Genomic DNA, 25,571 nt, shown 5'->3' with positions numbered 1-25,571 from the left:
CAAGGCACCTGCCTACGGTAAACACTCTCAATGACTTTCCTCTGCAATCACCAAGCACTTATCTTTTGGCCGCCCCTTTGGGGGAAAACTGGCACTTAATGCACAAAACTGGCAACTAATTACCCAGGACAAGTGGGTGTTAAATATAGTATCCTAGGGTTGCAGATTTCATTTCCACACGTTGCCAATTCCAAACGGATGGCCATATCTGCCACCAAACCAGTGGGCAGAGGCCCAGAAACAAGTCATGTCCCTTATGAATATGGCGGCTATTCAGCCAGTACCAGAAAAGGAAAAGGGACAAGGTTTTTATTCAAGACTTTTCCTGGTACCCAGAAAAGACAAATCATGGCATCCATTTCTGGATTTATCCATTCTAAATACATTCCTGGACATTCCAAAATTCAAGATGCTGACTCTACAACAGTTAATGCCTATGCTAGGCAAGGATGCCTGGTTGGTAACTCTAGACTTAAAAGAGGCTTACCTGCATATCCCAATCAGGGAATCTTGCAGAAGATACCTCCGCTTCAAAGCAGGCTATTTGCATTACCAGTTCTCTGCACTGCCCTTTGGCTTATCTACTGCGCCCAGGGTTTTCACAAAGTGCCTGGCACCAGTAATTGCATTTTGCAGACAAAGAAACATTCAAATTTATCCTTTCCTGGACGATTGTCTAATTCAGGCAGAAAACAAGGACACTCTTCTAAAACATTTGGCATTTGTAAAAAGACTTCTAACTTGTCTAGGGTACACCATAAACGAAAAGAAATCACAACTGGTACCCTCTCAAATAATTACATTCCTGGGTGCAAGCTTGAATACAACTGCCCAGGTGACTTATCTTACGCCAGAAAAACAGACTCAATTGATGACTTACTTCAAACAAGTAGCCACAAAAAGCCAGCTATCTTCAAGGCAAATTCTGCAGGCCTTGGGGTTCATGGCTTCCTGCATTCTAATAATTCCATATGCAAGACTGCATATGAGGAAGCTTCAGTGGTACCTAAAAAGCTTATGGAGTCAAAATTGTCACAGCCGGGAAACAATGAATGTCATGTGGTCCTATCTCGCCTACATTCATTACTGATGGGTTCCGACTTGGCCGACTATTTTTTAGCACAAAGTCTCTAATTGGCTGGGCTAACCGGTATCCCAGGATGCATCTCGCCCAAACCCCCAGATCTCGTTTGCCGCTCGTTGAGTTAGGATGTGGTCTCGAGCATGGCTGTGGCCAAGTACATTTTTTGACTAAACTTTCTAAAGTTTGATACCTTTCTGTCAGATTAAAAGCTATTCTCATAGCTATATTGTGTTTTGAGTGTGTTTGAGCTTGTTGCTTAGTTTTGTGGAGAGTGTGCGTGGTTTCCCTTGTGTTTGGCAGGCTAGGCCCGTTTAATTTAGAGGGACCTAGTCCTCTCCTTCGTATCGTTTTCAGTGTGTTCCCTAAGGAACATTTAAATTAGAGTTCCTGTAGTGTTTCCGCCTTCCCACCTGTTGTTGTTGTGTTTGGATATTAGTGAACATGTCTAAAGAACAAAAGGAGCATAAACCCTCCGGATTTAAAAAATGCTCTAAGTGTGCCTATAAAATGTCAATCACAGATGGGCATGCCATCTGTGTTTATTGCCTTGGTGCGTTTCATTTACAAGAATCCTGCAGTGTCTGCCATTCCTTTAGCTCTAGGGTGCTGCAGGAAAAAAAATAAATAAACTAATTTTGAAGGGCCTGGTCAAGCCCTCTTTTGAAGAGGATCTAGAGTCTGCTTCTTCTACTGGCAAGTCTAAATCCACCAGAACTAAAAAATGATCTCCGGCTCCATCTAGTTCCGCGGAGCCCCCAGAGAAGATTTTGAAAATAGTTACAACCTCCTCGGCTCCGTTGGCTTCGGAGCCGCAGGACAAGAGCTCTGGTTTGGATACTGCTTCCTCTGCTCCATTGTCCTCGGGGCCGCAGGAGGTATCGGTGGTACTGGAGTCGACCTCGGCTCTGATCATTTTGGAGCCAGTCACCCAGTGTTAGACAGGATTCCATAGGTAGGAGATCCTCATCTCCTTCAGTTGCCTCCAAATCCTCTAGGTTATCTGATTTGGACGTGGATAGGGTGGTCCAGAGGCTCCTTCAGTCGCCAGTGTTAGCCAAATTGTTTTCGGCTCCGACCCAGTCGGCCCCGGAGCCTACCCCCTTGTCGGCACTGATGATTCCCCCTCCAAGCACCTCTGTGCCATCGGAGCCGGAGTGTTCGGCGCCAAGTGATGTCTTTACGCCGGCTCCGATACCCCTGGCGGGTTTATCGGAGCCGTCGTCGGCTCCAACCATTTCAGTTCCGTCATCTGGTTTTGACACTTGGGTTTCCTCGGTCGGGCCCGAGGGGGGTGCATCGGGACTTCTGTCGACCCCGAGTCTCCCTCTCGGCGCTTCGGCTAGGGGGATCCCGACTCCGGTTGTGGTCTCGGAGACTGGTCAGTCCTCGGATTCGGGGGACCCACCTTCGAGGCCATGAGGAGCACACTGGCCAGGTCATCAGTGACATCACTTGGATCGGTCACTTGGATCGGTCACTCCGTCCCCATACACCCCGGCTAGAGCCTCTGACGCCCCTCTATCTGTGGACAGCGGCGCTCGAAGGCCTGAGGACACCCCCATGAGTGGTCCCCAGCTTTCTGAGGGCCCCTCAAAGTCTGTGCCTGAGGAGCCTCCCAGGAAAAAGTTGTGCAAGAGGAAGCACATAGACTCCCAAGATGAGTCCATCACCTCAGATACCGAACTTGAAGATGCAGAGGGGTCCCCGAAGTCGTCCTCCGATGATGTCTCCTTCTCCAACATCCTGGAGATTTTGAGGCAGAGAGGTGACTGGCCTTCCAAGCCCCCCTCTGAGGAGGAGTCGGTATTCCTCAAGGCCTTCGGAGCTCAACCTTCCGCCTCCTGGGTGTCTCCACCCTTTTATGAACTCTTAGACCTGATTTGTCGAAGGGTGTGGGAGCACCCTGATTCCGTGGAACTGGTGCCCAGTCGTCCAAATAAGTTCCTGCCTGCTCCCCCAGGAAAAGAGTTGACAAAAGGGGTCCCTGTAGATGCCATGGTGGTGGCGTCAGCCACTCAGCAAGAAGTTGCAGAGGCTTCTTCCTCCGTCCATCCTCCTAACAAGGAGTCCAGGAGTATGGATCGTTATGGGAAGCGTACCCTGTCTTCAGCGACCTTTACACTGTGGTCACTGAATTACCTCTGTCACTTTACTCTGCTCCAGAGAGATCTCCTCAAAGAGTTGGGAGATGCTTTGACGGGTAACATGCCTGAGGCGGTAGCGCAGACTGTTAATGCCCAGTTGTCTACCCTTGGTTCCATTGCAAACTCGTCCATGAGGCTCATATCATATGCGGCCAAAGGGGCGAGTAGGGCAGCTAGTTCAGGCTTGGCTCTTAGGAGGCAATCCTTGATGCGCCTATGTCACTTCGCGGAGGCCTTCAAGTCTTCCTTCATTGACGCCCCCTTCGATGGGTCCTCTCTTTTTGGACCCAAAGTGAAAGACACTCTCACCAGATGTGAGCAGGAGGGTAAGACTTTATCTGCCGTAAGGGCCCGTTTTTCTCTTCCCTCTAGGCCTTATCCCAAGGCTCAGAGAGGAGGGAAGATGTGGTACAAGAAGTCACAAAAGTCTTTCCCAGCACTCATGGTGAGCCCCCCTCCAGAGGCAGAGGAGGGGGGGGAAGTATTCTGGAAGATGCCATCCTAGGGGCAGAGGAGGCCCCCGCAATTTGGGAGACCGCGACTCCTTTCGCGGATCTTCCTATCAGCATCCTTGAGGGATCACCCGACTGTGCTATTCCGGAGCCAGTCGGGGGCCATTTTTTGAGGCATCCTCAAGCTTGGGAGAGCATCATTCAGGATCGATGGGTGCTTCGAATAATCACCGGAGGTTACACCATTCCCTTTGCTTCACCCCCTCCCCCAGTCAAAAAAATCCCGGACGTTCCACCCAGTCAAAGGGATCAAGCAGCACTAGAGGTATCAAAGCTGCTAAGAAAAGGGGTCATCCAACCGGTCCCCTCAGACCAGATTGGATCAGGAACTTACTCAAGACTCTTTTTGGTGCCAAAAAAAACAGGGGACCTGAGATCCATTCTGGATCTCAGCCGATTGATTCACTACGTTCTGAAGTCCAAATTCCGAATGGTCACTCTTCAGTCCATCTTCCCATTGCTGGGAGAGGGAGTATGGATGTGCTCCATCAACCTGAAGGATGCCTATTACCACATCAAGATAAACAAGGCATCCAGGAATCATTTACGCTTCCAGCTGGGAGCCAGTCATTTCCAGTTTCGAGCCCTGCCCTTTGGTCTCACCACAGCCCCCAGGGTGTTTACCAAGTGCTTGGCAGTGGTAACAGCTCACCTGAGACATCTAGGATTCCAGGTGTTTCCTTACTTGGACGATGGGCTCCTTGCCGCCGCCACCAGGCATCTACTCATTCAAGCCAGGGAAGCCACCATAACCCTTTGCCAAATGCTAGGAATTACATTAAACTGGGAAAAATCTGCCTTGCTGCCCTCACAGCGTGTTGTATTTATAGGTGCAGAGCTAGACTCTGTCCAAATGAGGGCCTTTCTACCTCCAGAAAGGATAACAGTGTTGCAGTCTCAGGTCCAGGCTCTATTGCCCCGGAAGAAGGTCCAAGCCAGGTTAGTTCTTCAGCTATTGGGATCCATGGTGGCGACCATCATGCTAGTACCCTTAGCCAGGCTACACATGCGGATCCTCCAGTGGCTCCTTTCAGTCCAGTGGTCCTTTCAAAAATTACCTCTCTCTCACCCAATTCTCCTCACAGAGCAATGCAGACAGGATCTCCATTGGTGGCTATGTTCCTCCAACCTGGACAAGGGGAGGAATCTAGTTCCCCTGTCTCCTGCTGCCACAGTGACCACGGACGCTTTCCAGATAGGGTGGGGGGGCATTATCTGGGCAGAACGGTCCAAGGCATGTGGCAGGATCACGAGGTACACTTACACATCAATGTCCTAGAGATGAGAGCAGTGCTGTTAGCGTTGCAAGCACTTCAGAGCTCTCTTCCCCGGGGAACGATTGCTATTCACTCAGACAGCATGTCAGTTGTTTGGTACCTGAACAAGCAAGGGGGAACCAAGTCTTACCCCCTTTGCAGAGAGGCCATGAGAGTGTGGAATTGGGCAGTGTCTTCCCAACGGTTTCTAGTGTAAACGCACATTCCGGGAAAATCCAACGTGATAGCAGACAGGCTAAGCAGAGCTATTCTGATGCCGTACGAGTGGACTCTGAGCAACCGAGTTGCGACTCGGATCTTCAAAAGGTGGGGTCAGCCTTGCTGCGATCTCTTCGCCAGTCCCCTCAACGCCAAATGCAGCAACTACTTCACTCTGATCCCCCCACAGGGGGAGTCACCCAGGGACGCTCTAGTCCACGGTTGGCCTTCCGGTCTGCTCTATGCCTTTCCTCCGTTTCCTCTGTTACCAAGAGTGATTCAGAAAGCCATTTCCTTGGGAAGCAAGATGATTCTAATTGCTCCACACTGGCCCCGCCAGGTCTGGTTCCCCTTCCAAGAGCAGTACACAGTGGACGGTCCTTGGACTCTGGATCCAGTGCCAGACCTATGGACTTGTATGTCGGGACAACTCCACTTCTCCCTAAAGCCCCTCAGGTTGACAGCCTGGCTGCTCCACTTCCATCAATAGTTAGACTACATTACCTCTCACCTGAGGTGGTGCATATTCTATCGTCGTCTCACAAGTCCTCCACCAGAAGAATTTACTCTAGCAAATGGAAGAGATTTTCCATCTGGGCTCAGGCCCAAGGCCTGGACCCTTTCACAGCCCCTATATCGGCGGTCTTAGACTTTTTAGCTATGCTCTTCTGACAGGGCTCCGCTCCCTCGACCATTAAGGTGCAGCTGGTGGCCATTTCTAACTTCCATGTATCCTATGAACCCGCTCTTATGGGCCATAAACTTTGCAAGGCCTTTTTGAAAGGAGCCTGGTTACTGCGCCCTCCTGTCTCAGAACCCTTCATGCCATGGGATTTAAATCTGGTATTGCAAGCCATCACTTCTCCGCCCTTTGAGCTGGCTGCCACTTGTGAACTAAAATTCTTATCCTGGAAGACGGCATTTTTGGTGGCCATCACCTCGGCTAGAAGAGTATCAGAACTTCAAGCATTGTCCATTAGGCCCCCATATTTGATATTCCATAAGGACAGGGTATCCTTGAGACTTAATCCGTCTTTCCTCCCTAAGGTGTCTTCTACATTTAACCTCCACCAATCCATTGAGCTACCTGTGTTTTTTCCCAACTTCTCCAACAAAGCAGAGTTGAAATTTCATCAGTTGGATGTGCATAGACAACTATTTACAGAGGACGAAACATGTAAGAAAATCGGATGAATTGTTTGTGTCCTTTTCGGAGAATAGAACAGGTAGCTCTGTTTCCAAGTGCACAATTTCCAAGTGGATTAAGGATTGCATTTCCTTTATTTACTCATCAGCAGGCAGAAATTTACCCTTCCCAGTTCAGGCTCATTCTACCAGGGCAGTCTCGACTTCAATAGCATCATGCCAGGCTTTCCTTGGACGACATTTGTGCAGCGGCCACCTGGGCTTCTCACCACACCTTTATCTCTCATTACAAGCTGGACGTGGCATCTAGAGGCCGGGCTTCCTTTGGTTCCACGGTTCTCAGAAGTATTTTCCTATGAGCCTCCCGGGTTAGAGGTGCTAGGGACGCTGTCCCATCAGTAATGAATGTAGGCGAGATAGGACCACATGACATCAGTTAGTTATGTACTCACCATAACGATCGATGTATGTGGTCCGTCTCGCCTACATTCTTACGTACCCTCCCACCTGCCCCTTGCCTGAAGGATTTGGAGGAAAATTAATCTGAGACCCTTCAGAATCAGTTTATTCCTTTTTCTGGTGGATGATATTCCTCTTAGTGAGGTTGCTGTATGTGGAGTGATTGCGATGTATGCAAACAAGATCTGGGGGTTTGGGCGAAGTGCATCCTGGGATACCGGTTAGCCCAGACAATTAGAGACTTCGTGCTAGAAAATAGTCAGCCGAGTCGGAGCTGATTATTGGCTCCGAACCCATCAGTAATGAATGTAGGCGAGATGGACCACATACATCGATCGTTATGGTGAGTACATAACTAACTGTTCCTATCATTCCTTGCCTGCAGCAAGAGTTCTTATGGTGGGCAGAGGCTTGCCACCAAAACAAGGGACTGTCATTCATTCAACCCCCTGCCACCCAAATCCTGACTACAGACGCATCAGATTATGCTTGGGGGGGGGGCGCATCTGGCAGGAAGGTGCATTCAGGGCCAATGGAGCCCAAATCAAATGCACCTACATATCAGCCAGAAAGAGATGCTAGCTGTACAGAATGCTCTGATAGCCGTCAAGGACTATCTTCATCCAGGACAACTACTGATAGACAGACAACACCACAGTCATGTGGTATATAAACAAGCAGGGGGGTACCCATTCCTACCCCCTTTGCAGACTAGCCATGGCTTTGTGGAACACGGCCTTGACTTATCAAATACATCTACAGGCTCAGTTCCTGCCAGGAAAGCAAAATACTCTGGCAGACAAACTAAGCAGAAATCTTATGGACCCACACAAATGGAAACTGGATCCACAAATCTTCAGCATGTTGACACGCAAATGGGGGAGCCCAGACATAGATCCATTTGCCTCACCTCAAAACTATCAGTTGGACAAATTCTGCACAAGAATTCATCACAAAACAGCTTGGAAAGTGGATGCTCTATCCTTCAGCTGGAAGAACCTATCAGTCTATGCCTTTCCCCCTCTGCCTCTGCTCTCCAAGGTCTTATTAAAAGTCAGACAGGAAAAACCAAAAATGATTCTGATTGCTCCATACTGGCCTCGCCAACACTGGTACCCGCTCCCACGCAATATGTCGCACCTTCCTCCGTGGTACCTGCCTCAGACACCTTATCTACTGTCTCAGCAGAACTATCAAATTCTGCATACTCAGCTCCAAACTCTGAACCTTGCAGCATGGCTGATCAACTAATTTCACCGGTTGCATCTCTCAGCAAACCTGTGATGGATGTCATTTTGGAGGCTAGAAGGCCTAGTACTAGAAAATCTTATGCTGGCAAATGTAAAAGATTGTGCCTGGAACCAAGCACAAGGAATAAGCACATCAATGCCCAATATTCCTCAGATTCTGCAATATTTAACTGAGATGCTTCACAAGGGCCTATCTTTTTCTTCCATCAAAATCCATGCCTCTGCCATTTCAGCTCATTACAACACGGATCCTCCCCTCTTTTCTCATCCCCTGCTAAAGCAGTACCTCAGAGGGGCCAAAAATTTAAGACCTCCAAGGAGAGCACCAACTCCTGCATGGAAAAACTCACTGTACCTCCTTTTGAGCCAGCTGCAACTGTAGACCTAAAATTTCTCTCTTGGAGGACAGCTTTTCTTTTAGCAGTCACTTCAGATAGAAGGATTTCAGAACTACAGGCTCTCATGGCAGTGGAGCCTTTTATTATATTTTACCTGGACAGGGTGTCTCTCAGGACTAATCCATCCTTTATGCCTAAAGTGGCATGTAGTGTGGCTCTTAATCAGACCATTCATCTGCCAACCTTCTTCCCAAATCCACAGAACAAGGGTGAGCGGATTCTGCATTCATTGGATGTACACAGACAACTAAGATTCTACTTAAACAGGACAAAATCTCTAAGAAAATCTGAGCAATTACTGGTGGCATTTGCTGCAGGGGCAGAGATGAAGGCTATTTCAAAGCAGACTGTTTCAAAATGGATAAGCCATTGTATTCATTTCTGCTACATGCACCATGGTAAACCTGTCCTCAAGGGGATTAGATCCCATTCCACCAGGGCTGCATCTACTTCTGCAGCCTTTCTCAGAGGGGTTCCTACCAGAGACATTCTAGAAGCTGCTACCTCGAGCTCAGTTCATACGTTCACCAAACATTACCATTTACCTCTCTTCTCTAAATCCAGAGCAGGCTTTGCCACTGCTGTCCTGCAGGGCCTTATAGCTGCTCCTAATGCTGTATAATTCCATCCTCCCAACCATAGCTTTGGGATTCTACCCAAATGTAATGACTGCAATAGCGAAACACAAAGAATATAGTACAGTTGTGTACACTTACCATAAATGTAGATGTTCAAGTGTATTCACTGTTGCAGTCCTGTTTACCCACCCTCCAGCCCCCTATTTTTCTCTTACTATGCCTCTTCCTTCTTTAACTATGCTTAAAAGCCTTTTTGGTGTATTTGCTTTTATTTGGAGGTATATTTTTTGTGTTCTAAGTTACATGTATATATATATATATATATATATATATTTTTTTTTTTTTTTTTTTTTTTGTTTTTGCTCCCCATTTGGGGGGCACCTGACATTTAGGGCAAGAAAAACTAATGAAAATGGTGTTGGCTGTATGTTTTATACCCCTGATGACCTGACATCATGGAAGAAGGGACAGCAACCGACGCAGGACCCAAGACTTTGTTAATCAGGCCGACTAAGGGCAACCTGCCAGCAGATTACACAAATGTGTAATGACTGCAACAGTGAATACACTCGAACATCTACATTTATGGTAAGTGTACACAACTGTACTTTGAGGTCCTCAAAAGATTTGATGAAATGGAGAAGTAAATTCAAGGGGTTACACTGATTTTTTTCATTCCCCCATACTTAAATTCATAGAACTTTCCCTTTCAGTTCAGGATTTTGTTAAAGGAAACAATAAGCAATCATAGCAGAGCACAAGGAAGCAGTCTTTCTGGAAACAGTGGCAGGGTGATTCAAAAATGAAAGGAGGATTCTCTCAAAACCAAGGACAATTCCACAAAAATCAGATTAACATATATGTCCCATATAGTCTTTCCCCCTCCTCCCTGGCAACCAAGTAAAGATTTCCAAAATTTCTAGGTCTTCACTTTAAATTGTGGCACCAGATAACTTCAAACACATTGGTTCTGAGAATCATTCAAAACTGCTACAGCTGGTAGTAGAGTCCCTTACTCCTTTTCCATTAGGTTCCTCTTCACCAGTCCACCTGTTTTGGATCAAATGCTGTCTCAAGTGGTGATGGAACCTGCTCTTCCGAACCATATAAAGAAAGGATTTTGCTCTGGAAAATGTTTGTTGCCAGAAAAAGGAACATTGAAACCTCTCCTAGACCTTTTTTCCCTAAACCTTCACTTCACCATTCAAGGTTTCATTGCTTCTACAATTCTCATAATTCCTTTAGCCAGACTTCACATGAGAAAAATTCAGTGGTTCATCAAATCAGTTTGGGAACAACACCAGGACATCTTATCCTTTCAGATCCCTGTGCTGGTATTTGCAGAAAGGAAGATAATTTGATGGGTGAATTGATTTTTCTCTCAGCCCAGATCTTCCTTTCTCCCCTCCAGCCTTCTACTCCATCTGTAGCCACATTATTTATTTTATTATTTATATATTTATTTGTCTTTTGTTAACCGGGTTGGTCCACTGGATAGGTTGCCCATTTTCAGTGGAGATCTAAGGAGAAAAGCTCCAGATAATGAAACAAGTTACAAAGTTTGTAACAGTTATACAATCATTTGAGACATAAGAAATGTGGTATAAAGTATCTTAAGGGTGTACAGTACATACGTTTGCAACATATAAGAGAAGTTATTCATTAAGGACAGTCAACAGTTAACAATTGACATAAAAACAAGAGTAAATTGTGATCTAGAAAAGTTGGGTCGGTTGTGGTTAGGTGGGGTGGTGACAGGTGCAAGAGGGAGAGTTGGGCCAGGTAGCTCTTCAATTCTCTTTTGAAAATAATTGGTGAGTGGATAGAGCGAAGCTAATTAGGGGGCTTGTTCCAAGTTTGAGACATTGAGCATTTGTAAAGTAATTTGCCTATAGTTTTATTGGGTCTGTAGGTGTCAAGTTGGTTTTGATCAGTGCTGCGGAAGGATCGGGGAGGTTTGTATGGGAATAAGAGGGTGGATAGGGAAGGGGCAGTTGGCAGGTTTATATAGTAAAGAATGTCATTTAAAGCTGAGATAGTAGGAGAGGTTCAGGGAATTCAAACCACTGAAATTGTTTGAGGGCAAGGCGATGGTAGGATTTGTATGGAAAGTTGCTGACAAGTCTAGCTATGTGGTTGTATGTTTGATTGAGTTTAGTTAAAATATTTGGTTGGAGGTGGATAAAAATAGCAGAGTCATGGGGAAGGCAAGCACAATGTCCCTATTTTCTCTGTTCTTAGCTCCCATTTTTAAAACAAATTGATGCTGGAATGTCTGTCTACATGCATAGCTTCCCTTGCTGAAACTGCTGTTTATTTTGTACACCTATATATTCTCTTGTCTACATAACACTTCTAGACATGTTACTGAATAGTGCTGTTTGTCATTTTTCATCTCTTGCCCATTGTAATGTGTCTTGTTTATAGGCAATTGTTTTTCTTTTTTGTTATTGCACCAAAAAGTGTGTTCTTGCAAAAAGGCTCATTGATTTGCATTGCTTTTTGTACTGCATTGTACTGCGTTTAAATGCCCTTTATGTTACTGTTGCACAAACATCTCCCTCCATATTTTTCCCCTGCTAATCCGTTCTTTTCCTAGGCCTCACGTGCATGCAACACTCACCTGAAACAGTCCCACAGCTCAACCTACACACTCCCATACTCAGAACACCCCCCCTTCTAACTCACACACATTATTGCCAGCCTTCACTCTCAAGGTTTTACTAGTGCCTCAATCTCTCTCTTCTTTTTTTATAGGTTAAGACTAATTTCCATTCACAAGTTCGCTGGCTTACCCTGCTGGAAACTAACAGTACCCTGGACCTAATATTGATGACTGCCTCCCTCTATTCATCCTGGATTTAATACTCTAGAGTATGTCCTATGAATGCTTCACCTTCTGTACCTTACAAACACTTTGTTTTGTATTCCTTGTTTTTATTGCCCTGCTAACTGCCTCCTGCACATCATCGGGCCGCTCTCCATTATCTCCATCTTCTACCTGCTCTGCTGTTCTCCCCCCTTCCCTTAACCAAACATTTCTTGCTCTTAGAGACCCTGTTTCTCTATGCTCCATATCTCTACCTGCCTGTTTCCTTAGCCTGCCATTTGTGCACTACCTTTTCTTGCTAACCTCTGCTACTGTTTGGTCTTTATTCCTGTGGTCTGTTCTCATTCTCTCTGCAATCTATCCTGTTCCAGTCTCTCTCCCCTGTGTCTGCTCTCTATTTCTCCTCTTCCAGATACCCCTGGCTCCTCTTACATTTCACCTGTAAGCTGTCTTGATAGTTTTTTTTGTGGGTTCTGCAGCTCCTGCTGGTGGGCCCCGCTCCGTTCGCTCTGCTCACTTCATTCCCCTACCCTACCCCATTCCCACCCACCCCATTACAATTACATTTATAGTTATCTGTCCCTCCCCTTCCTGTCCTCAGTATCCATTCACACTCCACTTCCTGTCTGCCTCTACTCCCGCCCCTTCCTGTCCTCAATATCCATCTACACTCCACTTTGTCTGCCTCTACTCCCTCCCCTTCTGACATTAACTAACCACTAACACCTCTCCTTCCTACTCAGACTTCCCATCTCTTACACTATCACTACTTATTCTACTTCCTCTACACACAAACCTATTTGTAAATTATAAATCACTCTTTTACTCATAACCTAATTTTACCATGCTCCTTCTCTTCCTCTCTTTACCAATCCTAACACTACTCACAAACCTTACCTGTTATCATGTACACCTTTCCCACCTTCATCTAATCTCTCCTACCACATCTAGCATCAAAGCTTTCTCTCCCTCCTACCCCATCTTAATCTCCCCATCTCTCTTCAGCATCACCTTTTCACTGCAATCATAAACTCATTATACTTAACATCTACCCCCCTCCTATATACCCAAGTCAAAACTCCACCACCAGTTTTTCTCAGTAACACACTCTAACACAATCCCCAGCAACTTACTTCTTGCTGGTGACATTCATGCTAATCCTGGCCCACCCTGCCACATCCTAAACCCTACAGCCAAAAACAGCCCCTCCTCTCCTACATCATCCCACTACCCACTCCCTGCTCAACCTCCCTTAAAACAAACCTCACAGAACAAACACCTTTCTATCTATGCACTGAATATACGAAGCCTCACAAACAAAATCACTGAACTACATGCTTGGATAGCTCAAAACACCCCACATATCCTTGCCCTATCAGAAACCTGGCTAAAACCACACATAACTAACAAAGAAATATTGCCACCTGGTTACAACATCATTGTCTCCATTTATATTCCCCCTGGAAATAATATTCCCATCCTAGAATCCATCCTCTCTTGGTTCTCTCTCAACTTACCCTATGAAACTATCATTTTAGGTGATGTTAACATAGACTGGTCCAAACTTTCCACTAACTCCCCACTGACCTCAATCAACCTCTATGGATTCCACCAACTGATATCATCCCCTACTTACCTACACAACACCTCTTCCTTTTCCACCATTGACCTGGATACTCACTAACTCTTCCAACCTTTACCACAACCCAACTACCTTACCAGACTCTTTGAGTGACCACCTTCCTACTAGCATACTTCGCCACTCTCCACAAGCAAACAAACCCCACTCCTATAGAGACTGTCATAGCTTACATAACTTTAAACCATCTGAATTCAACTCTATCCTCTCTAATATCATCTGGTCCATCCTTAAACACCTGCCTCTGAATGATGCTGTTCACAAATTTAATAGCACATTCCTAGATATTCTCAACTCCCTAGCCTCTATAAGATGCATTAGTATCAATGCTAATTTTGCCCCCTGGCTCTCTAAGGAAACTAAATCACTCATGCAAAACCGTGACAAAACCTGGCAAACCTGGTCAAAGACTAAACAAGCCTCCCTTCTTCTTAAATACAAACAACTTCGAAATCTCATCAAAAGACATGTCTGTAAAGACAAAATGTCTTATTATAACTTTCCACAGAATAACTGTAAAACACATCCACAGAAATTCTGGTCCACCTTAAAGACCATCTTCAATCCAGGTTACCCTTCGAACCCCTTTCCTTACCCTAACAATAGCCCACTAGAAACTGCTACCCTGCTCAATACACACTTCATCGAAACTGTCCAGAAACTTACTCCTACAAACCACTACACAAACACCATCTATGTCCCTCCCAAGCCTCTAAACAGTAATCTCTTCTCCTTAAAACCAGTCCCAACCTCATATATAAAGTCACTCCTTCTAAAACTAAAACCTTGCTCTCCCTCCTCTGACAACCTTCCACCCACTTTCCTTAAACTAGCTGCTGAATCCATTGCTTATCTAGTATCTATCTTGATAAATAGATCTATCCAAGAATCCACTGTGCCAGATATTTGGAAATTCTTCTTCACCACCCCATTGCATAAAGGGGGAAACTCTACAGAACCTTCAAACTATCGCCCAATTGCCATCCTCTCTCCAAACTTATGGAAAAATGTGTACACTCTCAACTCCTTCACTATCTCCTCCAACAGAACCTCCTCAAACCCCCCCCCCCCAACATGGCTTCCGCCCTAACCACAGCACCTCTACAGCTCTCCTGTCATTTACACACACAATAGCCGAAGCTCGAGACAAAAACCTCCTAGTATCCAGCCTCTTTCTCGATCTCTCAAAAGCTTTTGACACTGTCTCTCACCCTTTACTCCTGACTAAACTGTCTAACCTCTTCCTGGCTCCCTCCACCCTTACCTTCTTCTCTAGTTATTTGTCTGACAGACAGCAATCTGTTCGCTGGCTCTCTGCCTGCTCACCCTACCTCCCTGTAACTACTGGGGTGCCTCAAGGCTCCATCCTGGCTCCCCTCCTCTTCAACATCTTTACAAATGAACTATATACCTCCTGCAAACAATCAGTACTAGTCCAATATGCTGATGATTCAACACTCATCTGTTCTTCCAATAACATCTCTGTCCTCCACACACTCACCCAGGACACCTTTCTATCAGTGGAAAAATGGCTAGCTGAAAATCTGCTTATCCTAAACCCTAAGAAAACCAAACTTCTGTTGTTCTTCCCCCAGACACTCTGTGACCTAAAATCTAACTTTCTTATCTCATCCTCCAATAACACCAAAATACAACCTGCCTCCCACACAAAACTTCTAGGAGCCATCATTGATGACAAACTTAAATTTAACCTACACATTCTACAAAGTATAAAGAAAACTCACCAAAAGCTAGGCATGCTCTACCGACACCGTAGATTTCTGACCTATGATGCCAGACTGTCCCTATCACAGGCTCTTTTTCTTCCCTCCCTTCTCAATGCCACCCCTATTCTAACTAATATTCAAATAACTACCCTGACCAAACTCCAACAAACATACCACAAAATAGCAAGGTTCATCACAACCCCCCCCCCCAACTCTCACCGCTGCCTCTCTCTGAACTCCTTACAGTGGCTAGAACTCCCACAACAACTTCTTCTATCTCAATTTCAAATAATCCACTCCATACTGTATAAACCATTAACCTGCTCGCACACTTCCTACCTCTAACCAACAACTCCTCAACATCTACCAACCAAACAAATCTATTGGTAGATTACTTTATAAATCCTCCCTATCCCAGCCATGGAATAACCTTCCATCCCATTTACGCTCCATAACACACCCTTTACAATTTAAGAAAGAACTCAAACTACACTTTATGAGGACAAAAAGCTGTACTTGCCGTCACCCTACATAACCTCACTACATTCTGTTGTATACACTCCAGTAAAATATATTTATATTTTTGCTTTTGAAATGCCTGAATTTTAATGAGAACATATAATGTTTTTTTTCTCACCTTAATCTCTGTTTTTTTTTGAAATTGGTCATTGCACTATTTGGATTGTTAAACTATCATGTATACTTTATTGTATGTAATTGGAGTTTTTCTCCTCGGGTCTCCACTGAAAATGGGCTCCTGGCCCAGATGGACCAACCCGGTTAACAAATGTCAATAAATAAAATAATAAATAAGATCCTACAGGTAATAGGTAATAATTTTTTGCTTCTGTACAACAGACCGAGCTTTTGATGAGTCTTTTTTATGGACTGTTGTATGTGAATATCAAATTTCAGTTGATCATCAATTGTGACACCTAGAAGTTTGGTGTGCAAGTCTGCATGAATTATCATGTTATCTAGGGAAGAGATAGTAAAGGATGTCCTAAGATTGGCCATAGATTTTGGTAGCTTGTTTTTTTTTTTGGGGGGGGGGGGTAATTGATTAGCCAATGTTCAGTGGTGTTAAATGAGGGTTGTGTCAGGGAGTGGAGGTCAGTAGCATTGTTGGAGAGGGTGATGAGTAGAGTTGGCGTATTGGATTAGAGTAGATGAACAGCAAGTGGAGCAAAGATTATTAGTAAAATGTTAAAGAGATGGGGCCAAGGATGAATCCTTATGGATCACCTGTTTTAATAGTTAAGAAGGGAGAGCAGGAGAACAGCCATCTTAACAGATTGTCATCTGTTAGTAAGATAGCTAGAGAACCAGTTAGTAATGGATGCAGAGAGGTTGAGTTTGGTTAGTTTAAGAAGCTTAGGGTGGGAGACAGTGTCATATGCCTTAGAGAGGTCAAGGAATAGGCTTGACACAAGTTTGTTGTCATCTCTAGCCTTGGCTATGGTCTGTGTAAAGGAAAGAAGGGCAGTGGAGGAGCTGTGGTGGGGCCTAAATCCATGTTGTGAGGGGGTGAGGAGATTTTCTTGGAGTAAGTGTTTGAGAAGCTGTGTGTGAATGCATTTTTCTAGTTTTTTGAAAGAGGTGAGAGGATGGCTATAGAGTGTAAATTAGCTGGGTCAGTGGAGTTATCTCCTTTATGAAGTGGAATTGTATAGAAGGATTTCCAGATGTCTGAGACTAAGGATTCTTTTATGGAAAGGTTTCTAAGGATAGATACTGGATAAGCTATGGTGTTTGCTGCAAGTATGAGAAATTGGGGGGGTAGATCGTCAAAAGAGGGAGAGCATGGCTTAAGCTTCGGCAGATGAGATTTTATGTAGGCAGTGGGAACAAGTTTCAGGGAGAAAGTAGAGTGGAGGATGGTGGTGGAATGTTGTGAATGGTTGGTGTCGGAGGGGTTAGTTTGCGGATCGAGTCTATGAAGTAGTTGTTTAGTAGGGAGGCTATTTCTGTTGGAGTTTTATCAGGGAAGGGGTTGAGGGTAGAAGGTTTTCCTGGGTGGAGAATATTATTTCTAGAGTGCCAACATTTTTTAGGGTTTGAAATATGGGTGGATTGAGCCTCTAGGAAGAAATTTTTCTTGTCTTGGACAATGAGTTTTTTGGTAAGGTTTCTTAGTTCTTTAAATTTGAGAAAGATGTTGACTTTGACCATTGTTTCCAGGTGGATGGAAGATGCCCTGAAGCTATGGCAGCTGTCTGACTGTTATATTCTATGCAGGTTGTAACCCATATAGTCTAGGGTACTGCAGCACTGATAATTCTAACCTGTACTGTTTTGGTAAGTTCATCTACACAACTGCACTTTCTCTCTCATAACAAGTTGAAAACTCGATCTGCATTGGTCTGGACTTTTAATATCTGACCTCCTTTTCTGGCAGTGGCAAGTAGTTTGTTTCACCAATTCAACATCTAGGGCTCACTTTAGGTGAAGTGGAGACCTAGATGAGGCCTCATAGGCCCCCCACCCACTGGTGCCGCCTAATTTCTTGAAAATTCCTTTTGCTCGTTCTTTAATTGGCACCTACTCCAGAACTTAGTCATGATTTTCCTTCTTCCACCAGAATATAATGTATATCAACTTGTCTTTTTTGAGCATCTCTGGCAGCTGACAAACATTTTTATTTGAGGGGCATGCTGGATGAACCACCGCCACCACCACCACCACACACACACACCTTTTACACCTCTAAATTGATACGGTTAACTCTGTGCGGGAACCAGTTAGTAAAATATTTGCCAGTCTCCTACCCCATGAAATGAGCTTTATTGTACTAGACTGTTTATTTAAAAATGAGTCAGGGTCACAACCAAACACCATCCCACCCCACCTCCCTCCAGCAGTTTCATTTACCATTCTGCAAGGCTACCCAAAAACAAAAAGTCCACAAAGGTTTTGATGACAAGATCAAGATCAGTAAGTACCTGGGAGTACTTTGTAAACCAGCACCAACAAAAGTGTTGACATTGTGGTATAGCTACATTAAAACAGCAAGCAACGGTGTAGGGCATACAAGCCAGCTGCTGCAACCCAGTAGACCAGATGAAAGTAGTTTATTTTGTATTTTGCCAGGTTACAAACACTCTCCTCTGACCGAAAATCAGAAATGATTTCAACATTTGTACTCTCTAAATGTTGTTTTCTGTAGCCTCTCAGTAGTGATTTATGCACAGGTTGTTGATTCCTAGCAGTAGGCAACTGCCTGTTGACCCTGGTTATCCAAGTTGGAAGGACATGCACTGAGTCTGTTTTGACAGAATTAAGTCTTCTGTTAGTACTAGGGGTGAGCTGTCTCAACTAAGCTAAGCTAAATAAATCACAGCAGACATAGCTTTCAGATGTCACTTATTGTGAGGTATATTTCTCATTTTCACTCCCAGAAACCTTTGTATTATGTGAGGTGAAATTTGAAGCATACTTTTCAGTCATTTATAACAACTTATTGTCCTGCAAATGTTTCAGAAAGCCACACCCAACAGCCATCTTCATTTATGAGGTAGTACACAGATTTTTATTAGCCAGTCAGACTGCACTTGTGAGAAGCAGCCACTAAGCGAGAACGGCTGCAGACCAAGTAGTTTGCCCAAAACCATGTGCTGCCTGGGTGATTTTGCACACTTTCACAAGCCATTAGTATAAAGGAGGAGGCCTGTAGAATTTTATGTAAAATCTACAGTGCTACTTTCTCATTAGTCACATAACTGCAGAAAATAGTTACAGAAGATCATAAGCATTTTATGCTTCAGTATAACTTTTAGTAAATTGTAGTCATTCTCTTTATCTACAATTTTTCAGACCTGTTCCATTGGGGAAAAAGAAATACTAAGCAAAGCACCCACATGGCTTGGGAAGACTGTTAGTACCTAGCAACATAAGACCACAACTCTTTCACTGTATGAAATAATATAGTAAAATTCTCAAAAATATGCATTTAGCAGCTGATTCCAGATATAAAGATACTTGTACAAGTTTATCTTCATGTAATCTACTTTAATGTGTTAAGAGTTCATTAACGAAGCAACATAATTATACCGACACAGAAAAACAGTTGTTATTCAGGGGAAACAACATTTTTACTTTTGATATAATGACACAGTAAGCTATGTAAGCCATTACAGGCTATTACTATACTCTGCATACTGAGCAAAAGTTAAGCACCCCCTTATGGAAACCCAGCATACCAGCATAATGCTACATTTTAGACTAGCAGTGAAGGTGTGTGAACAGTTCATCACTTCCCTACATATAAAAGCCCATGTCTCAGTTCCCCTTTCAGATTATATTATGCAACTTAAGTAGTTAACATATTATTAAGGTACAGAATGCAGCTAAAACTACAGCTTAAAGATGAAACTCACACCACTCACTTTTAGCATAAACTACTTTCAGGCAGCTTTTTGCTGTTCAGTGGGGAATTTAGAAGGAAAAGGTCATACGTTTTTTATAGAAAGATGACTAGGAGGTTAAATTGTTTTAAGTCTGCCTTAAGGACTAATGTGTAAACTGTTCTGTTTTAAGTAACTGCACGTTAAGGGCTATTTTTTTTTCTGTAGCGTTAGTACTATATGACTGTAATTGAACAGGTGTCGCATGCTGAAACCCTTTGAAAATATGAAGTTACTCAAGTGTACAGCTATGTTTTTTTTTCTTTCCATTGGACAGTTTCTTTGTCTTGTAGTTAATGTTTTGTAACAAACACATACACTTCTTTTTCTTTTAAGAAAAATATGACATCTGTATATTAGAAGTGTTCCAACAAATGATTAATAATACTAATGGTACTTTCTGTGTTAGTGTTGTAAATTGATCTGTTCCACAGCAAATTTTAATGAAATATAGTTAGAGCATAAGGCCTTAAAAATAGTGGGAAATGGCAAGAACTGAAGAAATGATGGAAAGCTGTGCAGAGACAGGGCATTGGTTACTTGTAGCGATCACGGGGACCTTCTGTGCAAGCAGTGTAGTTACTAGTTATGCTCTTAGAAGCATTGCTATTAGGGCTCTCCAAACTTGGCTCCCCTTTTGCACAAATTGTGGAGCCCTAAGAAGATGTTTACATTAGCTGGGGAAGTGTTGAGTGTGCAGTCCCCCACAATGCACAGGGAGGACTAAAGAAGATCCTGTGGGAAATATTGGAGCCATTCATAAAGGCTAAGTATGCAAGCAAGCTGTCTTGATCGCTGCAAGTCTCCAGTGTAGAGAGGTACTGTAACTGTTCAGCACCACAACAAAGAATAGCTGTATAGACAATGGAGAATACGTTTACATTGAAATGAATGTTATGAAACCAGTGAGACCGTGCCCAAATATTTGAAATGATGAATATTTTTTCTCACAGCAGCAGCTCCAAGCACACCAGCTGTCCCAACTTCAGGCTTTGGCTCTTCCTCTTACACCACTTCCAGTGGGATTGCAGCCTCCATCCCTCCCTGCAGTTAGTGCAAGCACCGGGCTGCTGTCACTTTCCAGTGCCCTGGGATCACAGGCTCACCTCTCCAAGGATGACAAGAACAACCATGATACAGATGGACACCGTGATGAGGATGCCGAGAAGTCTGACTAGGAAACTTTTACATCCAAGTTGCAGTGTTGCTTTTGTAATTCTGAATAAACCTGTCAAGGCACTCTGGCTGTCCAGTGCTTGGTAGAGGATGCATGCAGTAGTCTCAGGAGAGGCCCCTTTGGCTTCAAGAATTGAGCTTGGTGGTAGCAGAGACACATCACAAATCAAATGATCAGAAGATATCTGAAACATGCTATCCTAAAGAAGTATGGCTGCTATTTTTTTTTTCAGGAGTGTTCCTTCTTAGTTTTGTTGGCTTGTCAGGCAGTGATGTATGGATCCATTCCTGTAAGGCTGACAGATTTGTATCCATTGATCATACTGAACTGTAGATTCCATGTTGTATACCTGCAGGTGTATTGCACAAGTTATCATCAGATGTTTTTCTTGGATTTTTAAGTAATGAACCATATACTGTATGATGAACCAAGATCCTTGTGTGAAGCCTGTTCTTTCGGTACGTGTACTGCAACCATGCAGCAGGCCCCATCTTTGAATACTTGACCCAAGCATTTTTCCATTAGCACTATATCTGCCTTTTTTTGTTTGGGGGGGGGGGGGCTTAAAAGAAGACCTTTGTTTTTGTTTTTTGTTTTTTTTTTCCTCTAACAGTTTCCATCTAATCTTGTTGATCCCTGAACTGTTTCACTCACCTAAACTTTTGCCATTCTGGCAGTGCTCCAGCATTCCCCATCACTGTTTTTTTTCCCCTTTTTGGATGCATTCCTTGATCCATTTTCCACTGCCTCTCCATCTCAACCCTTTGCAGTGCTTTGCTCAGATCAGGCACTGCCCTTTGTACGTGACAATTTTTTTTTTTAAAGCTGCTGCTTGTATCCCAGCTATTCTAGTCCCTTCATTTTGCTAGTACTCTATTGCATGCTTTGACAGCCTGATATCCCTTTTTCTGAATAGCCATCAGAATTGTACATAGTGCTTCAAACATATATAAATAGACTTACCATTACACTGCACATTGAGATGAGGACCCATCTTTATGTCCTTCTGTCTCAAGCACACTTGATCTCCTCCGTCACACACCACCCATTCAGCTGCCTCCTCTCACAGTGTCAGGAGCCCCTCCATATTTATTTTGGTTTGAATTGTCTCCTTTCGTCACCTGTAACCTGTTCTTGTTTAGAGCCACCTCTTTCCTAACAACAGCCTGTGTATACAAGCAATGTATTTATTGTATGCCAGTCATGATCTGTAACCCCTGTGACACTGTGTATAGCTGGAACAAAATGACATAGTGCAGGTTTGCATGGTTTATCCGTGGCCTGTAGTCAGCGAAGAAATACAGACCCCCCCTTCCCCCCTTGTTGCATATTTACATTACAATACTGGTTACTATTATGACGATCTGTGAGCAGAGGGCCAGAAGCCCAGTTCAGCATGTCTGCTTGGTAAAATTCAATAAATAAACCTTCTTTGCATGGGAATTGAAAAGCACAGTGTACAATGCCTTGCAGTTATTCTTCTGACAGCATGTCCCTTTCTTAATTTAAATTTCCCCCAAGGAAAGAAAGGCTTTCTTGGTTTGTGCCATCTGCATCCCAAACTTAAGTAATTTGCTTGCTGGAAGATTTAACTTTTTTGTAGTCATGGTCAAACACTGACATTATGTTCCAAATCATTTTATCCAGCTGTATAAATGAAATTGTGATGTTTCAGTAGTTTTCTGTGCATCTTTCTCAGCCACCTCAGCAGTTCAATTTTTTATTTCGGCAGTCATAATATCGTCTGTAAGTATTAAATACATGATGTCAATTGGTATAGAATAGGCAAAACATTATAAATATCAAAACCTCCTAGTTTCTGTACCTTGAGAAACACAAATCAATGAGATTGAAATGCCTGTTAACATCCTCTTCAGCACAATATTTATTCTTTCATTTCCCTACTGTGTATATGCTGCATAATTTGTAGTTAACAGTAGTCATAAGCACAATACTGAGGTCTATATAGATCTATCACTGTCATTCAGAGACTGACTACAGTGGCCATAGGTATATTGAATCAGTGCATTTGTTGCATACTTTACCTGGTTTGAGTCATGTGTCATGCCCAATTTTCATCTGTGCACTCAGCCCTCATTATGCTTGGCATTGCACTTGCATCTAATTGACATCTATATTTGTTCATCAAGTTCAATTTGTTTACTTGAACAACACCTGAAATCTATACAAGCCACATGTTATATACCTAAGATGCACAAGTGTTTTGCAAGCTTCTGGTCAGAGTCCATTTTGTTGGAGTAGAACTGTATTAACTTTTCTGAAGTGTTAAAGGTTCATAGTTAAGTACTAAGCTAGCTGCCCTTACAGGCCATTTAAGCCATTTCCTTTTAAAGATGAGAATCAAACCCTGTACCTTGTGTCTGTCAGTTAAATATTTTAACTATTATGAAATGCAGACAGCAGTGAAAAGATCTGTGTATTTGTCTGTACTGATTGCCGTAAAGATACCAGTTTTGAAGGAAGAATCCAGAACTTTCTGTGAGGTCTGTTATGAAGTTTTAATACAAAAGAGAAAAACAGTACTGTAGGACCAGAGATGAATGACACAAGCACACTTCCATTTGTTTCCCACTACATGGTGAGTGACCTTTCCTGAATGACCTTAAGTGTCTGCCAGTGTCATTTTCATGGAATGGATTAATTTGTATAACTTTGTTTTAATTTGATTATAGTATTGCAACTGGACCTGCAATCCAAAATTCCTTTCCACATTTCAGGATTTAAAAGTCCTTAGGATGCTCATATATTCCACATCCAAACAGCCTACACACAATGTAGGCCAATGTTCCAATCTGACGCACAATGTAGGCCAATTTTCCAATCTGAAATCATCTTGCAAATCATAATAGTACTAAATGCACATGGGGGCCGTATTCATTTTATTTATTTTACATGCAGTCATTGCCCCCATGATTTTCCTTTATGTTCATTTAATTATTTGCCATCTGTACCTTGCTTGTAAATCACAGCCATTTTTTTCATTCCCAAACTAGACACGTGACCTGTTTCTCTACATTCCATAGTTTTAAGTATGGCACCTTTACACAAGTAATTCTCTTCTCATACAGGTGCCATCTCACTTGCTGTTGCTAACCCTGTATATCCTTTACCATGTACTGGACCTGTGCCCCTTGGCATAGTGTACTGGGGTTCTAAAAAGTAGGAGGCACTTACAGGTGCTGAGTGTACTTGTACTGTATCCACAAGCTATTCCAGGTGGTAACCCATGCTTTGTGTTAGGAGTTGTACTAGGAGGTACTGCATAACCGTATATTGTATACCCTGCCTGCACCTGTGAATTGTGTGTTTTAAAATGATGCAGTGGTAGTAAGCACACTTCTAAATCTCTGACTGCAGTGGCACTGAACAGCTTACTGTGCACTCCATGCTGAAGTCTGATTCAGCAGCGTTTGCCTGTGTTTGGTAATAACCATATACAATGTATACCATTTGATGTTCTTCGTCTTCCCTTGCTGCAGTCCTGACTATTGGGTATAGTCCGCGTCCCAGTCGGCCCGAATACCAGAGTATAAGGCTGACGACGGTCATGGCGCCTTAGACTGACGTCAGTACGACAGGGTACTAATGCGCATGACCGACGGCATTTGCTCAGACTTTTGCCGCATGGTCCGATGCAGAAGCAATTTTGCGAGTGCAGGTTGGCGTTCTGAGATTTTCCAAACCGAGTTTCAGACCGAGTACAGAGTTGGCTAAGTAACGTTGGGGAACATTTTGGTTTTTTCTTGCCTCAGTATATTACCGGATGTCAGAAAAGTGAATAACTCTATTTCTTGTGGGTAGCAGATACCGCATAGGGATTATCATACATTGTGTATACCTTGTTTAGGCCTGAGCACGACGTTGTTGGTTGCCGCTCTTGTGCTAGATTTAATAAGCGCACTATTAAGAGGAGGCTTGATTGTGCTAGGTTAGTGTTTGGGAAGCGTTGTAATTATACTATGCCGCCGGATGCTCCGGCGCCTGCTTCATCTAAGAAGCGCAAGGACAAAACAGTGAAGTCTAGGGTGAGGAACCGGCAGTCCCGGACGCCGGTCCTTTAGAAGGCTCAGGGGAGCCAGAGGTTTTGCCAGGAGTCTCTATGGAGTCTCAGGCAGATACTTTACTGTTACAGGATGTGCCCTCTCAGGAAGTAGGCCAGGCTGAGGGGCTTCTCAGGTAACTGTTCTTCCCTCTCTTCCCAAGGTAGTTAGGGCCTCTCCTTCTGTTTCCAGAGCTTCATTTAGAGGAAGGCCAAGTTCAGCTTCTGTAGGGCTTCTCCTAGCATTTCGGCTCTGTGCCTAAGAAACATATGCTTAAAATGGCTGAAGATTTGATTACTCTGATTAGAGGTTCTATGCCCCACCTGATAAGAGGCCTAGGGTGGAACAGGAGTTTGATAGTTTTGAACAGTGTTCACAGGCTTCAGAGTCTTCTGTGGAAGACTTGCAAGAGTTTCCTGCTTATTCTGATTCTGATGTGGATGATTCCACTCCTTCAGCTTCTCCTCCTGAGGATTTTTCATTTTCAGAGACTCTTCACTCCATGAGGGAGCACTTTAAATGGGAAGGCCAAGATTACTCTGACTCCAGAAAACGGCTTAGGGAATTCTTGTTTTTGCCTCAGCATAGGCCCTTAGCTATTCCTCCTGTGTTGAATGTGGTGGAGGATGTTTTTGCAGAGGCTTCTCTGAACCCTGATTCCTTGCCTCCTGCTCCTGTTAAGCCTGAT

At 43.7% G+C, this 25,571-nt stretch overlaps 1 protein-coding gene across 1 annotated transcript in view; it reads left to right on the top strand.

Annotated features, from left to right (window-relative positions):
* Positions 1 to 22,973, top strand: part of TLE5 (TLE family member 5, transcriptional modulator) — a 489,246-nt gene extending 466,273 nt beyond the window's left edge. Inside the window, exon 6 of the mRNA XM_044054792.1 lies at positions 20,599 to 22,973. Within this exon, the coding sequence (XP_043910727.1) occupies positions 20,599 to 20,823 (225 nt within the window). The 3' untranslated portion in view covers positions 20,824 to 22,973. The remainder of the gene's footprint in view (positions 1 to 20,598) is intronic.
* The last annotated feature ends 2,598 nt before the right edge of the window (positions 22,974 to 25,571 follow it).

Source organism: Protopterus annectens, chromosome 13.part0, assembly GCF_019279795.1.
Source record: "Protopterus annectens isolate FY-2018-M chromosome 13.part0, PAN1.0, whole genome shotgun sequence".
Lineage (NCBI taxonomy): Eukaryota > Metazoa > Chordata > Ceratodontiformes > Protopteridae > Protopterus > Protopterus annectens.
This window is presented reverse-complemented; position numbering and strand designations above follow the sequence as displayed.